General features: G+C 36.2%; 1 protein-coding gene and 1 pseudogene across 4 annotated transcripts in view; one reads left to right on the top strand and one right to left on the bottom strand.

Annotated features, from left to right (window-relative positions):
* Nucleotides 1-17,005, bottom strand: part of AGK (acylglycerol kinase) — an 87,088-nt gene that overhangs the window by 34,079 nt on the left and 36,004 nt on the right. For all 4 annotated transcript variants that reach the window (XM_008526725.2, XM_070617992.1, XM_070617991.1 and 1 more), the window contains 3 exons: nucleotides 11,782-11,874; nucleotides 10,061-10,093; nucleotides 8,651-8,745 (listed from right to left, as the gene is read on the bottom strand). In XM_008526725.2, coding sequence (XP_008524947.1) covers nucleotides 8,651-8,745; nucleotides 10,061-10,093; nucleotides 11,782-11,874 — 221 coding nt within the window. The remainder of the gene's footprint in view (nucleotides 1-8,650; nucleotides 8,746-10,060; nucleotides 10,094-11,781; nucleotides 11,875-17,005) is intronic.
* Nucleotides 5,078-5,659, top strand: LOC103555280 (small ribosomal subunit protein uS15-like; annotated as a pseudogene).

Raw genomic sequence — 17,005 nt, 5'->3', positions numbered from 1 at the left:
TTTTCACAGAAATAGAACAAAGAATACTAAAATTTATATGGAACAACAAAAGACCCCAAAAAGGGGACCAGCCCAGTGGAATAGTGGTTAAGTTCATGAGCTCTACTTTGGCAGCCCAGGGTTCACCAGTTCAGATCCCAGGTGCAGCCCTACACACCACTCATCAAGCCATGCTGTGGTGGCATCTCACATACAAAATAGACAAAGACTGGTACAGATGTTAGCTCAGGGACAATATTCCTCAAGCAAAAAGAGGGAGAATGGCAAAAGACGTTAGCTCAAGGCCAATCTTCCTCACCAATAAAGAAAAGGAAAAGGAAAAAAAGGACCCTGAATAGACAAAGGAATCCTGAGAAAAAAGAACAAAGCTGGAGGTATCACACTCCGAGATTTCAAAGTATACTACAAAGCTATAGTAATCCAAACAGCATGGTACTGGCACAAAAACAGACACACAGATCAATGGAACAGAATTGAGAGCCCAGAAATAAACCCACACATCTATGGACAGCTAATTTTCAACAAGGGAGCCAAGTAGATACAATGGAGACAGGAAATTCTCTTCAATAAATGGTGTTGGGAAAACTGGACAAAATGCAAAAAAAAATGAAAGTAGACCATTTTCTTACACCATACACATAAATTAACTCAAAATGGATTAAAGACTTGAATGTAAGACCTGAAACCATGAACCTTCTAGAAGAAAACACAGGCAATACGCTCTTCAACATCAGTCTTAGCAGCATATTTTCAAGTACCATGTCTGACTGGGCAAGGGAAACAATAGAAAAAATAAACAAAGGGGACTATATGAAAGTGAAAAGCTTCTGCACAGCAAAGGAAACCATAAACGAAACAAAAAGACAACCTAACAATTGGAAGAAGATATTTGCCAACCTTATATCTGATAAGGAGTTAACATCCAAAATATATAAAGAACTCATACATTTCAACAAGAAGAAAACTAACAACCCAATTAAAAAATGGGCAAAGGGTCTGAACAGACATTTCTCCAAAGAAGACATACAGATGGCCAAGAGGCACGTGAAAAGATGTTTAAATCACTAATTATCAGGGAAATGAGAATAAAAACTACTATGAGAAATCACCTCACACCCATCAGAATGGCTATAATTAACAAGACAGGAAATAATAAGTGTTAGAGAGGATGTGGAGAAAAAGGAATCCTCACACACTGCTGATGGGAATGCAAACTGGTGCAGCTACTATGGAAAACAGTATGGAGATTCCTCAAAAAATTAAAAATAGAACTACCATATGATCCAGCTATTCTACTGCTGGGTACTCACCCAAAGAACAGGGAAACACGAATGCATAAAGACATATGCACCCCTACGTTCACTGCAGCATTATTCACAATGGCCAAGACTTGGAAGCAACCTAGGTGCCCATCAAGGGACGAATGGATAAAGAAGATGTGGTATATATACACAACGGAATACTACTCAGCCCTAAAAAAGGATGGAATCTGGCCATTTCTAACAACATGGATGTACCCTGAAGGTATTACGCTAAGCAAAATAAGTCAGAGGGAGAAAGTCAAATATTGTATGATCTCACTCATAAATAGAAGATAAAATCAACAACAAACACACACACAGACATAGAGATTGGATTGGTGGTTATCAGAGGAGAAGCGGGGAGGGCGGGGGGCGATAAGGGTGATTAGGCTCATGTGGGAATGGGTGGATGATAATAGATTGTAGTTAGTCTTTGGGTAGTGAACATGATGTAATCTACACAGAAATTGAAATATGATGATGTACACCTAAATTATACTGTTATAAACCAATGTTACTGCAATTAAAAAGTACAGAGAACAGTATCACAAACTCCTATATATTCCTCATCCGGCCTCAATCATTATCAGCTCATAGCCAGTGTTACTTTCTATCCTCCACTCACTTCCCTTAATCTATATCAATTAAAGCAAATCTCAGATATCTTAACACTTCATCCATAAATATTTCCTTATGTGTCTCTAAAAGACAAAGATTCTTAAAAAATAAAATGCCATTATCATACATAAAATACTTAAACAATTCCTTTATATTAACATATATTTAGTCAATGTTGAAATTTCCCCAATTCTCTCATATAGATATTGTTTCTTTGTTCAAATCAGGATCCAAATAAGATCTATACGTTGCAGTTGGTTTATACGTCTCAAGTCTCTTCTAATCTATAGATTCCCTCTCCTTTTCTTTTCCCTACTTGTTAAAGAAATCAGTTGTCTTATTGAGTTTTTAACAGTCTGAATGTTACTGATTGCACTCCCATGGTATTCACATGTGTCTCCATTCCCTGCATTTTCTAAAAATCTGTATCTAGAATAGAAACCTGTATTAGATTCAGCTTTGAGTTTTTGGCCAGAATACTCCATAGGCGGTGGTGTGTACTCCCATCAGTAAGTATATAAAATCTGGTTGTCTCTCTTTTTGTGATGGAAGCAACCACTGATAATCATTGGCTGGATTTACTAACTAACAGAGTTGTAAAATAGTGATGTTTTAATTCTGTTATTCTTTCTAATTTATTATCTGGTCCGCAAAGAGAAACTTTTCCTCATCAACAATTTGGGTACCCTGAAATATAGGTCATATAAGAAAAGTCAGGATAAGTGCTTGATTTGCTTCACTTTACCAATTTTCAAAATAAGTTGATTCCCTAATATCCTCTGAAAGAGACCAATGAGTTTTTCATTTTTATTTTTCTTAGTATTTTTATGAACTCATAAATAGATTTAAATACACTTGATGTTTCAATACATTATAGTTACTAGCCTTACTGATACTCAAAATTGTCCCAAATGAACGAATGCTAATGGTAGGGTACAAGGGTCAGTAGATAATTAGAATGAACGATGAGTAGCCACAGAAGGTCATGTCAACATGAACCAAACTGAGGAGAAACTAAAAGCTTTTCCCTAGTGCTTACTTACGCAACTGGAAGTATCTAAGTTTGAAAGAACTAGTTTAATATTTAAATTTTTTGGTTTTTTAGGAAGATTAGCCCTAAGCTAACATCTGCCACCAATCCTCTTCTTTTTTGGCTGAGGAAGATTGGCCCTGACCTAGCATTTGTGCCCATCTTCCTGTATTTTATATGTGGGATGCCTGCTACAGCATGGCTTGATAAGCAGTGCGTAGGTCCGTGCCTGGGATCCAAACTGGCGAATCCGGAAGCCAAGGGAGCAGAACATGTGAACTTATCCACTACACCACCAGGCTGGCCCCAATATTTAAACATTTTTTTAAAGTCACATTTATTGAGATATAATTTGTACACAATAAATTTTATCCGTTTAGGTATACTGTTTTATAAATTTTGACAAATGCCTATAGTCACGTAACCATCACCACGACCAAGATATATAACATTTCCAATATCCCAAAAAAGTTCCTTTATGGTCCTTTGTGGCCAATGCACTCCCTCCACCATCAGCTCCTGGCAACTACTGTCTATTTTCTGTTCTATAGCTTTGCCTATGGAACAGAAATAATTCAATTTAATTTAATTGAATAAAGTAAATTAAAAAGTAGGGAGCCTTTCCAGTTCAGCATTTTTAAACTTTCAGCATGAGTCTGAGATTCAGTCATGTCGTTGGTTGTACCAAGAGGCTTTCCTTTCATTACTGAGTAGTGTTCCATTGTATGGACGTACCACAATTTGTTTATCCTTTCACCAGTTGATGGACGTTGGCACTGTTCCCAGGTTTTCGGCAGTTACAAATAAAGCCACTGTAAACATTCATGTACAGGTTTTTGCATGGACAAATGTCTTCATTTCTCTTGGGTAAATATCTAGATTGCTGCTTATACATTTAATTTTATAAGAAATTGCCAAACTGTTTTCCACAGTGACTGTATCATTGTGCATTTCCACCAGCAATATGAGAATTTCAGTTTTTCTGTGTATTTGCCAGCATTTGATGATGTCAGGTTTTTGTTTGGTTTATCTGTTTAAACCCTTCTAATAGATGCATCTCTTAGTGGATGTAATTTGCATTTTCCTAACGACTAACAAGGAATATTTTTTCACAGGCTTATTTGCCATCTATGTCTTTGGTGACGTGTCTTCAAATGTTTTGACCTTCTTTCCATTAGGTTGCTCGTTTTCTTATTTTGAAGTTGTGAGTGTTCTCTGTGTATACTGGATATTGCTCCTTTATCAGATATGTGTCTTGCAAATATTTTCTCCCAGTCTGTGACTTGTCTTTTCGTTTTCTTAACAGTCCTTTTCAAAGAATAGAGGTTTTAAATTTTGCTGAAGTCCAAATTATCATCCTTGATTTTTATAGCTTCTGCTTTTTTTCCTACCTAAGAAATCATTGCCTAACCTAAGGTCACAAAGATTTTTCTTTAGAAGCGTTACAGTTTTAGATTTTACATACAGGTCTATAATCCATTTTGTGTTAACTTCTATATATACTATGAGCTATGGGTTGTGGTTATCTGATTGTTTCAGTACCACTTGTTGAAAAAAACTGTCCTTTTTCCATTGAATTGCTTTGGTGCCTTTGTCAAAAAACTGTGTCCATATATGTGTGGGCCTGATTCTGAACACTTTCTTCTATTGATCTATGTGTCTCTTCTTTTGCCTACACCACACTGTCTTAATTACTGTAGCTTTAGAATAAGTCCTGGAATCAGAAAGAGTAAGTCCTCAAACTTTGTTATTCTGGCTAATTATTCTGGCTATTCTGTTCCTTCATATTTCCATATAAATTATAGAATTTACTTGCCAATTTCTATAGTCTTCCGGAATTTTGATTGGGATTGTGTTGAATTTATAGATCAATTTGGAGAGAAATGACATTTAAATATTGAGTCTTAAAATCCATGAACACAGATATCTCTCCACTTATTTAGGTTTTCTTCATTTCTCTCTTCAACATTTTGTAGTTTTCAGCACACAAATATTACACATATTTTGTTAGATTTATCTCTATGTATTTTGTGTTTTTTGTAAAGGCTTAGCAATGTTAATATTCTATTGCCTTTATTGTTGTAGTTATATTTTAGAAAAATGTAGTAATTATTAATAAAGTAAAAGATTTATTATATCTTGAGTTTAAGTACAACTATAAGATAGGAGTCATGTAGAAATTACTTTAATTTCTATTCAAAAAAGTGTCATTTCGCCTTTTCGCTGCCTGACCGCAGCCATCATGAGTCGCGTGCGCACTCCTGGGAAGGGCCTGTCCCACTCAGCTCTGCCCTGCCGCCGCAGAATGCCTGCCTGGCTGAAGGTGACATCTGACGATGTGAAGGGGCAGATCTACAAACTGGCCAAGAAGGGCCTGGCTCCCTCACAAATTGGTATGGTCCTGAGAGACTCACATGGCGTTGCACAAGTATGTTTTGTGACAGGCAATAAAATCTTGAGAATTCTTAAGTCCAAAGGACTTGCTCCTGATCTTCCTGAGCACCTCTAACATTTAATGAAGAAAGCTGTTGCTGTTGAAAGCATCTTGAGAAAAACAGAAAGCATAAGGATGCTAAATTTTGTCTGATTCTGATCGAAAGTCGTAATCACCAGTTGGCTCAGTATTATAAGACCAAATGAGTCCCTCCCCACAACTGGAAATGAGTCATCCACAGCCTCTGCCCCGGTTGCATAAATCTGTCTATGCACACAAGCAATAAAATCATTGTTTAACTGGGAAAAAAAGTGTAGTTTCTCGAATATGGCTCTTCCTAATCTATTCTGCTCTGTAGAGCTGTTAATAATGTGAATTTGGCAGGAAAAATCACCTTTCCATAGTAACTGACTGGAATCTCTATAAAATGTTCTTTCCTTTTTTTTAAAAAGAAAAAAGCTTTTCTAGGTGAAACAGAATAGAATAGAGGGTTATCTTCTCTGATATGTTTACATTTGTTTTAATTATAGAACCTGGAATCAGAAACTGTATAGTCATCCTATTTGTTATTTACTGCTTTCCATACTAAATGAATTTTCAATAAATATGCATAAAGTCTTCAACATATCAGGTAGTTCACTAGGCACAATTACATGCTTACCTAACTAGTCCTTATTTTGGCTTTTTAACAATCCTCTGAAGTAAGCATTATTACTGTGCATTTCATCAATACAGGTGAGGAAATTGAGGCTCACAGAGATTAAATAAAACTCCCAGGAAGACAGAGCAAGCCTGTGGCAAAATGAAATGTGACTTCAGTCTAATTCCTAACGTGTGCTCCCTTCACCTGGGGAGGCTGCTCTGGATGTACCACAGGATAATCAGAGATTCCCAGAGGGCAACCCCAGGCTCTACAGGCCTCCCGACAGCGTGATCGCTTATAGTTTAAGCCTTTAAACTATAAACACCAAGCCGGGAATCACACCCACTGGAACTGGTGCAGCTAACAAACTTAGGTACAACTCAAAATGCTTTAAAATCCTCAAAAATACACGTTAACCCAAACGCTGGGATTACGTTCCGAGTTCCCTAGGAAGCAAGCTGAAACATAAGAGACAGCCTATTTCACTTTCTCATATTTCTCTATCAACACCTTTTTATCCTATTTCTTCCCTCCAATACAGATGCTATCTGGGAAGCAGGTAGCAGTTCAGAAAATGAGATTCAATGTAGGAAAAAGCAAGAAGCAGGATCACAGGTTGAGATTAATCTGCTATGAATACATTACTTCTGAAGGAAGCTATTAGAAAGGATCCTCAGCACTGTACTTACTCTGAGTAGTACCTCGCACATGCAGAGGGTGAGGAAATGCTTTTGAGATACTGATCTTAAAAAAATGTTGCAACTGAAAAACCCTTTTTATATTAATTTTTTTTCAAAATTATTTGGCAGAAGACAGCTAAAATGCAACCTTAAATCTATCATTCTCCAGCAACAATTGAAAGTTCTAAATAAAGCAGCACTGTAGCACGAAACAGTTATTTTTTAGGATTATTTACCTGCAACACTCCAAATTCAAGATTCCTTTTCCTTCTGTAGTAATTATGGTACAACAAATCTTGACAGCAGTGCAAAAAGCAAACCCTTGTTCTTTTAAATAGCCTTAGGCATCTGCCATGTTAAGAGGTCTTCAAAATTCTGAACCCAGGGCAGACTGACTTAATTACCTAAGTGGCCTGCGGCATGCTTATAAATTAAATTTTATAAATCCTTAAATTATAAATAGAAGCAGCAACAACATTAGCTTAACTACAGGGGAAAATCAGCTCGCAAAAAGCTGCAGGCTATCTAAGACCTTGAGGGTGGCCACACTGTGTGTAAACCAGCTTTTGGATAGGGAGGGGGTTCTCCAACAACAGGGTCTATCTCTGGATCAGTGGCATATTTGGGAATGTTGGCTAAACCACTCAAATAATCTGTATTGACAGAAAGGCAAAGACTAGCTTTCTACAGTAACCAAGACCCAAACCAAATAAGATTTATCTCAACAAGCAAAAATGTTTGAGTAATTCATTGTTTGTCATATCTATTGTCTCTCAGAAGTTCTAAACTGAGAATAAAAAGTATGGTAAACTCAAGGGCCGTGTCAGCCTTCAGGATGGTTGGGGAAGAGCTGAACATTCCCTGTTTGATTAAGGCTTGAAGCCTAGGAGATGTTTAATGAAGGCCTGATACATGACTACATTTAAGGCTAGTGTTAGATATACAGACCAAGGCTTTTATAAAAAAAAGATAGACTTGTTAAAAGATGTAAGATGATCCCTAAAATCACAACAGCAAAAATAAATCCACAAAAAACAGCCTAACCAAAATCACAAAACAGAAAAAAATAATCCAAAACAGAAAATCACATGAGTATTATTATTCTTATTGATTGTAGATTATAACCAGAAATGTCCTGAGAAGATTTTAACTAATTCATTCAACAAATATTTATTTATTGACCTCCCCCAATGTGTTTCAAAGCTTACATTAGCGATCAGGCAACTGACAACAAAAGTCTGAAAATGATTTGCCCAAGATTATCATTAATCACCGTCAAAGCCAGGACTCAAATTCAAGATTCCTATCTTCTTGAAAGACTGGAGCTTTGTTTACATAATGCTTTCAAGAGAAAAGCACAATAGTAACAATTTGCCTGATTCCTGAAGACACTGTTAGACTCACAGGAATTCAATTTAGACGGAGGGTACACTGCTTTCCCTGTCTGCTTTATCCACATTGCCTTCCACTGCAGGCATTCCCAAAAGATATGACTATATTTAGTTGTTTCAGCTACTTATACTATCAAGATAATGAAGCCAAGGCTACCAGTTCAGTCTTCACAAGGGACTTGCTATTTGTCATCATGCATATTTAAAGCAAACAAATGATCAGTGCGAATCTGTCTTTAATAGAGAATCTCACAATGTAAAGGCACAAAACCAGTTTGGATCAGGGATGCTACCTTTATAACTGACAAAAGGACATCAATGTTCACCTGCAGACCTGACCTGGGGACTTCATATTAGATCACCAGGGTCTCACAACTCAAGAGGAAAACTTCCCAATGAACTGAGAGGTTAAACTCTGATCCAGATCTTCCTCTTAATGATTTGAAGCTTCAGGCTATCAAAACTCAAAAAGAAATATTGTATCACACATGTGAATTTTCCATTCCCAGGCTCACTCACCCACAAATGCTACCATCCCACATTGACAACCTACTGGACTTTGTTTCCACTTTCGGCAAAGAGGGTATGACTCAAACTACTGGTCTGTCCCAGTGGGATAAATCCAATGGGAATCTTACTGAAGGTAGCCTGGGGGAGAAAAAGAAGAAGAGAGTTTTATCGTTATGGTCAGAAAATCAGGCCAAACAGAGAGGCACAACCATGTCCACTGTGACAAAGTAACAGACCCTGGGTCCGCCACCCTGTCTCCTTTCCCATACCCCTAGACCAGCAACCAGGGAACACTAAGTGAGCAGCTTCTGGAATGACGCAGTCCATGAAAACAACATGACTTTGAATTTGGAAGAAATACTGGGTACTCATTAATGGCAACTGGTTCAAAGAAATTTGGTTAAGAGAATGAGGGGCTTAACGATATGAGATAAATGCACTATTGTGACAGACACTGTATTATGCTGTCATGCTATTTGAAAAAGTTGCATATAAAATTCAACTAAAAATATCTAACATTTGTACAGTAACTAATGACAGGTGAAAACGCTTTATAAACTATCTTAAGTATAAATAAGGCAAGAGAATAAATAAGTTGAAGTAGCAGAAGGTAATCACATAGTAGTTGATTTAATTAAACGCCACAAATTAATAGACACTGTAAGGTTCCTAAAGACTATTTGAGCACAAGCTACTATTACTAACGGGACTAGGAAGGATCTTTTTTGTTGTTGTTTTTATAAAATGTTTTAAACTATTGTAGAAAAGTGCATAAAATAATGTAACAACATCCATGTAGCCAAGACTCAAATTTAACAAATGTTACGTGTTTCCATATTTGCTTCAGATGTTTTAAGAAATTAAATGATTCAGATACAGCTGAAGTCCCTTCTCATCTTTTTCCCCTCTCTCCCTTTCCAGAGGAAACCATTATCCTGAGGCTGCGTTATTCTTTTACTAAACATTTGGGCATCCATTAACAGTACATACTATTGTTTTCTGAATTTTAAAACTTTGTAGACACGCGTAACATACTTTTGGCAACCTGCCTTTTTTATTGAATATCTTTTAGATTTAACCATGTAGATACTTATAAACCTAGTTCATTCATTTTAACTGCTGTACGGCTTCCAGTATATGAATATACCACAATGTATTTATGGAGGAATCCTTTGAAGAAAAGACTTTATAGGAAAATTTTACATTTTAAACAACTCTTGGTAAAAGCTATTGGATAATCTGGATTACCAAAGCAGAAAAGTCCTTATGGGTTAATAAAAGCGTTCTGTCACACAGGCAACACTACTTTATTTTCTAAAATCCAAGGAAGCACAACTTAGGCCTGCCTTAAGATATAAAATGGAAAGAAAAAGTAAAAGAAAAAAGTAAAGAGAGATAAAAAGAACAGAAAAGTAAAAGCTAAAATGCAGTTACTCTGCTTTTTAAAGCTCACCTCATCTGCTCTTCGAAGAACGCCAGTAATAACCTACAAATGTTTAAAAAAAAATATTATAAACAAGATGTATTTCCTTTACCATAAAAGAATTGGATTCAATTTTCATGGGCCACAAACTTGTTCCTGTTTTCTTCTTGGATACTAGGACAAAAGATGTACTGGCTCTCAAAACACGTAGTATTCTCCAATAGGATCAGAGCTAAATTAGATTTTATTCTTGACCTAGGATCAACAGTACAATAAAAGCTAAGATAAAATAATCATGAAACCTCTACACTATATTAGTAAAATTATGTTTCAAGTTCTGTAAAATGGGTATAAATGTGATACACACATCAATTATACAAAAGACCCTTGTTTGCTACTATGAAATACACATACGAGAACAAAATAATACCTTGTTACACGCAGAGAAGTCTGCTCTCAATAAATGTTTCTTATTGATGAATATAAAAACAAGGCAGACAGTATTCCCTCTACTAAAAGACATTTTTAATTTGGATTTTTACATTATTTTTTATTTTTAAAATACAATATATATATCTTGGTAAAACTATGAAAGCATCTAATGAAAAAATATTTTCTCATAAATCCACAATGCAGAACAACCATCATTAACCAGTTATTAACATTTTGGTGTATTTCCCTCTGATTCTTTTTTTATCAGGGTGTATTTATAACTGTATTATACCAAAGACACAATTTGGTATCTTTTTTAAAAACCTTTTACAAAGTAAAGGCTGATGCCAATCTGCTCCCTTCATCTCCTTCCACACTGACTTTCACTAGTACATGGGGCTGTCATGAGGCCTACTTCATTCTTTGTTAGCATGTTATCAGTATTCTTCACACTTCATTAAAAAGCCAGAAAAACAATTACAAAATCATTAGCACAGTCGTTTTAAAAGAAGCTTACGAAGACTTACATAATTGCTAAGTCAAACATAGGATGGTGCCCTGTCTGCTGCTGGCTCCTGATCCCTGAGCACTGATGAAACCACCAAATGGAGGCAAAAGGTGGTCAGAAATGAGTACAGATGTGAATTATGGTACCCAGGAAGGAATGAGTGGTGGTAAGAGGGGCTTCTGTACTGGGCTCTTTAGGGGTTTCCAATGTAGAATGAAGGTTCTAGTCTGCTGTAGGGAAAAGAGCACTTCCAGGGCAGTGTACTCAGTGCCCTCAATGGACAAGGTAGCATGGAATTTTAAAACAAAGGCACACGCATGAATCTGAACATGTAGACTCTGCCTCTGAATGTACTATTTGGAGATAACGCTGCATGTGGCGGAAATGATGTGAGAATGGGAATCTTTATTTTTTTTAAAAAGAACCTTTATTTAACTTTATAAGAAATATTCCTCATAGTTGAAACTATGATTCCATAACAAACAGGGCTACTTCACAAGAATCTCCAGAATTTACATAAAAAGCTTATCGTACCCACCACCATTTTATCTCCAGTTTTATTCAATTTTATCAAACTTACATTTGACAAAACAAAAACCCTTCTGTGTGTTGGGTATAGAGTTTACTCAAAGCAATGAAATAAGTGTATGAGAAAAATTAATGCTACACTTGTTTCAGAGTAACAATCCTAAAAGAATGGATTACAAAGAAATAATTTCCTTAAATTAGAACCACTTTACGCCACTGCTCTGAGATCTAATTTCCATTTTCCTCACCTTCAGAATGGTTTCAAACAGAAAAACAGCCATACCTCCTGCAATGTCCCATCTCCTCCAGCAACAATGATCACATCTGTGTTTTCCATCAGTTCCAGGAGTTTCTTGGCTTGGCCCTCATAATCTGTCTAAAATACAAAGGAAGCCTTTGGTAAATTTATCATCCTAGGGCCACAGAGTCAAAGGTTTAAAAATATGGGATATTTTCTTTAAAGTTTTAATTGAATCTTTTCTTAAATTCTACATAATTGATAGACCTGAAAAACTAAATAGCTATTGAAGCAATTATGTATAATTTTTATAGTTTTATATTTTTAGAGCCAAAGGGACCTCAGAAATCATCTAGTCAGCTCCTTACTTTAAAAATAAAACTCAAATCCATTGATTTGTCTCAGTTACAGAGTTAGCTGGTCCAAGGACTCATTTCCAGCCCAGAGAAGATTCTATTATATCCTTTATTCAGGGCTTTTCATCTGAAGCAGGAAGGCAAATGTATATGCAAATAGGGAGAAGCAGATGTAATGAAAAGGGCACAGATCTGGGAGCCCAAGAGACCTAGATTAAATCCTAACTCTGCTACTTTTTAGCTGAGTGGCCTTAAACCCTCAGGATCTTAATTTCCTTATCAATGCAATTATGTGTTGGGGGAGGGGGAAATAATAGCTTCCTTGTAATACTGTTGTAAAGCAGTAAATAAAGCAACTAGCTAGGCAGCTGTTCATAATTGGTACTGTACTAAATGCAAGGAGGTTAGTATTATTTTGCTATGTCTGTAGATATAAAGAAGTACAGGTATGGTTTAAAGCAGGCAAAAAACAGTACCTAAGCCTCACCATTTGTATTGAGAATACTGTATCTCAGACACAATGACGACCGAAGGAAGCACCTAAGCCACGACCTCTGAACCCAAACACTGAGTTTTAATAGACACAGTGCAACTCATACCAAACTAAGGAAACGTTCCCTCCAACTGACACTGTACTAGACACACTAACAGGCAAAAATGAAGGATTTGGATTTCAGATGGGCTAAAGCACCTGAGCCAGGAAGTCACAGTTAACACAGAGGAAAAAGGATGTCCCTAACTAACACCAGAGAATTTTATGATGAACAGTCCTACTTTTATCCTAAAAATGAAATCCCTGGCTTTATAGTTATACATTTGCAAATATTTCATTTTTAAAAAAAGAATCTATGTCAGTCCTTATTAAAAGGATGGTTTGTGAGCAGCCCAAAACAGGTGACCATTGGGAATCACCATGGGTTGGCAAAGAATGAGGCATTTCAGACTACCCTCATCTTCAACAGATTACTAGATCTGGGAAAGGAGACAGACATTATTTCTGATCTGCAGCAAGGCACCTGGCAAGCTATTTGATAATATCCTTGGGGACAAGGTGGAGAAAGGCGGAAACAATATGCTAGAATATGATTAGGTGAATTAATTACTGATCAAATGTCTAAGCTCAAAGTGAGATGCTCAATCAAGTGACATTAAATTGTAGGTAACTTTTTTTTTTGCTTTTTCTCTCCAAATCCCCCAAGTACATAGTTGTATATTTTAGTTGGGGGTCCTTCTAGTTGTGGCATGTGGGACGCCGCCTCAACACGGCCTGAGGAGCGGTGCCATGTCCACGCCCAGGATCCAAACTGGCAAAACCCTGGGCCGCCGAAGCAGAGCGCACGAACTTAACCATTTGGCCAGAGGCCCGGCCCATGTAGGCAGCTTCTTAGTGACATTTCTTCAGGGCTCTCTCTTCAACCTTTTTCTATATAACCCTTTATCAACAATGGAGATGAAAGGTAATTTACTGCATATGTAAATGATACAAAGCTGATGATCTTGCCCCTCCTTACTCCTCCAACCTCATCCTCTCACTCTCTCCTCTTGCTCATTCCACTCCAACCACACTGGCCTCCTCACTATTGCTCAAACACCCAAGCACACTCCTACCTCAGAGCCTTTGAATGTGCAGCATGCTTACCCCCCGTGAAGGTGCATGACTCATTCATTTCCTTCAGGTCTCCGTTCAAAGGTCATGTCATTAGACCAGCCTTCCTCGACCTTCTGAACTAAACTAACATGCCCATGTGCCTGGTCCCCTTATCCTGCTTGATTTTTCTTCTTGGCATTCATCACCATCTGACAAATCATATGTTTATTTGTATGTTTCTTATCTGCATCCCTTCCTTTCACACTTTGAATGGAAGTTCTGAGGATGGATAGGGAAAGTTTACTTTGTTCATTCTATATCCGCAATACCTAGAACAGAGTTTACCTCATAATAGGCACTCAATAAATATTTTCAAAAGAGAAATTAATAAATATGAATAAGTATATGAATGAAAGACCCAAAATTCAAAAAGATCTTGACAGAGTAAACAGACCATAATTTAAAAGAGTACATTAATAGATATGACACATTTGAGGCTCTGATTTTATTAGATGAAAATTCCAAATGAACCAAAAGAAGGATAAAAAAGAGTAGCCTAATGATGCAAAAAAATGAATTGAGACACTACCCTTACACCTTTCACAAAAATTAACTGAAAATAGATCATAGACCTAAATGTAAAATAGAAAACTATAAAACTTCTAGAAAATAACACAGGAGAGGATGTAGGTGATCCTGGGTTTGGTGATGAGTTTTTAGATCACCAAAACCAAGATCCATGAGAAAAAAATTGGTAAGTTAGACTTCCTTAAAATTAAAAAAACTTCTGCTCTATGAAAAACACTGTTAAGAGAATGAAAAGATAGCTTTAAAAGACAGCATAAGAGGGGGCCGCCTGGTGGTGCAGCAGTTAAGTTCCTGTGTTCCGCTGCAGCAGCCTAGGGTTCAACAGTTCAGATCCTGGGCGCAGACCTACGCACTGCTTATGAAGCCATGCTGTGGCAGGCATTCCACATATAAAGTACAGGAAGATGGGCATGGATGTTAGCTCAGGGCCAATCGGCCTCAGCAAAAAAGAGGAGGATTGGCGACAGATGCTAGCTCAGGGCTAATAAAAAAAAAAAAAGACAGTGTAAGAGAAAATATTTGCAAAACATATATCTGATAAAGGACTTGTATTCAGAATATACAAGGAAATTTATAACTCAACAATAACAAAACAAACAGGCAACAATGCAATTAAAAGAGCAAAGATCTGAACAGACACCTCACAAAGGAGATATACAAATGGAAAATAAGCAAATGAAACAATGCTCAGGATTATATGTCATTAGAGAACTGCCCATTAAGACAACAAGAGACCACTACATACCTAATAAAATGGCTAAAACTCAAAACATTGACAACACCAAATGCTGGTAAGGATGTGGAGCAATAGGAAATCTCCTTCATTGCTGGTGGGTATGCAAAATGGTACAGCCACTTTGGAAGGCAGTTTGCCAGTTTCTCACAAAGCTAAGCATACCCATACAATATAACAGAACAACTGCACTCCTAGGTATTTACCCAAATGAGTTGAAAAATTACGTCCACACAAAAACCTGCACAAGAATGTTTATAGCAGCTTTATGCACAATTGCCAAAATTGGAAGCAACCAAGATGTCCTTCAATAGGTAAATGGATAAACAAACTGTTGCACATCTACACAATGGAATATTATTCATTGATAAAAAGAAACGAGCTATCAATGCACAAAAAGAAATACCACTGAGGAGCCCAGGAGAGACCAGCACAAGATCAGCTATGAACACAGACTGCTGACCAATAGAATTATAAGCAGAAAAACAGTTGTCCAAGGCAGTTTGTAGTGATAATTAGTATACAGATAAATTTATCAACAATTACAGTAAATGTTAATGGATTAAATGGTCCAGTCAAAAGGCAAAAAAAAATTGGATCTTTAAAATATCCTGTTTTCATGCCATTACCAATGATGCATCTAAAATACAAGGATACAAAAAGGCTGAAAGTAAAGAGATGTAAAAAGTATACCAGGCAAAAACTAACCAAAGTCAGCTAGTATAGTTACTAATAATATTAGATAAGATAGACTATGGTAGGATCTATGACAGAGTCAAAATGTGAGAAGAATGAAATAATTTGAAACTTGAGTGCATCTACTGACATGGTTTCAAAATATAAAATGCAAAAATGGACAAAACTACATAGAGAAGTAGACAAATCTACAATCAGATTGGGAGATTTCTAACACCTCTCTCTCTGAATAATCTATAGTTAAAACAGAAAAAAAAATCAGTAAGGACATAGAAGATTTGTGCCACACAATTAACAGATTTGACTTAAGGGATATATATAGAACACAGTACCCAATAACTGATAAATTTTTTTTTTTTTAGGCATACATGGAACATCTATGAAAACAAACCACATGGTAGGCCATAAAACAAGTCTCAATAAACGTTAAAATACTGGAATTATATAGACTACATCCTTTGACCATAACATAATTAAACAGGAAATTATTAACAAAAAGATTTGGAAAAACTGCAGATTTGGAAATTTTAAAACATACCTAAATAACTCATAGGCCAAACAAAAATCATGATGGAAATATTTAGAAATGAATCATAACGAAAATATAGATCAAAACTTTTAGTATGCAGCTAAAACAGTAGAATGAAATTTACATCTTTAAATAAACACACTAGGAAAAAAGGGTGAAAATTAATCAAATAAACATCCAAGTTAAAATGTCAAAAAAAGAAAAAAAGCAGAAAAAAAATCCAAAGAAGGTAGAATGAAGGAAACAATAAAGACAGACAAGGAGTTAATGAAACAAACACAAATGAGAGGATCAACAAGCCAAAAAAACATTTCTTGGCAAGGATTAATTAAACTGATGCACCTCAAAAAAAAAATTGTGCACCTCTCACTAGACTATTGAGAGGAAAAAAAATGAGGGCACAAATAAACAATATTAAGTATGAAAATTAGATACTACAGATATTATAGAGATTTAAAAGTTAAAGAGGATAAAACGAACAATTGATGCCAATTAATTTGAAAGCTTAGATGAAATGAACAAATTCCTTTAAAAATTTACCTTACCAAAATTAGTTCAAGAAGAAATAGAACTTGAGTACTTCTAGAGCCATTAAGGAAATTTAATATAAAAAAAAAAATGTCGCCTCAAAGAAAGCTCCAGGCCCAGATGGTTTTACTCCTGAGTTCAACCAAACATTCAAAGAACAAATACTACCAGTCTTACATAACATTCTAGGATCCCTCATATGTAGAGTCTGTAACATGCATCACAGGTACTCAAATAAACGTTAATTTTCT

The sequence above is a fragment of the Equus przewalskii genome, chromosome 4 (assembly GCF_037783145.1).
Source record: "Equus przewalskii isolate Varuska chromosome 4, EquPr2, whole genome shotgun sequence".
NCBI classification, from domain to species: Eukaryota; Metazoa; Chordata; class Mammalia; order Perissodactyla; family Equidae; genus Equus; species Equus przewalskii.
This window is presented reverse-complemented; position numbering and strand designations above follow the sequence as displayed.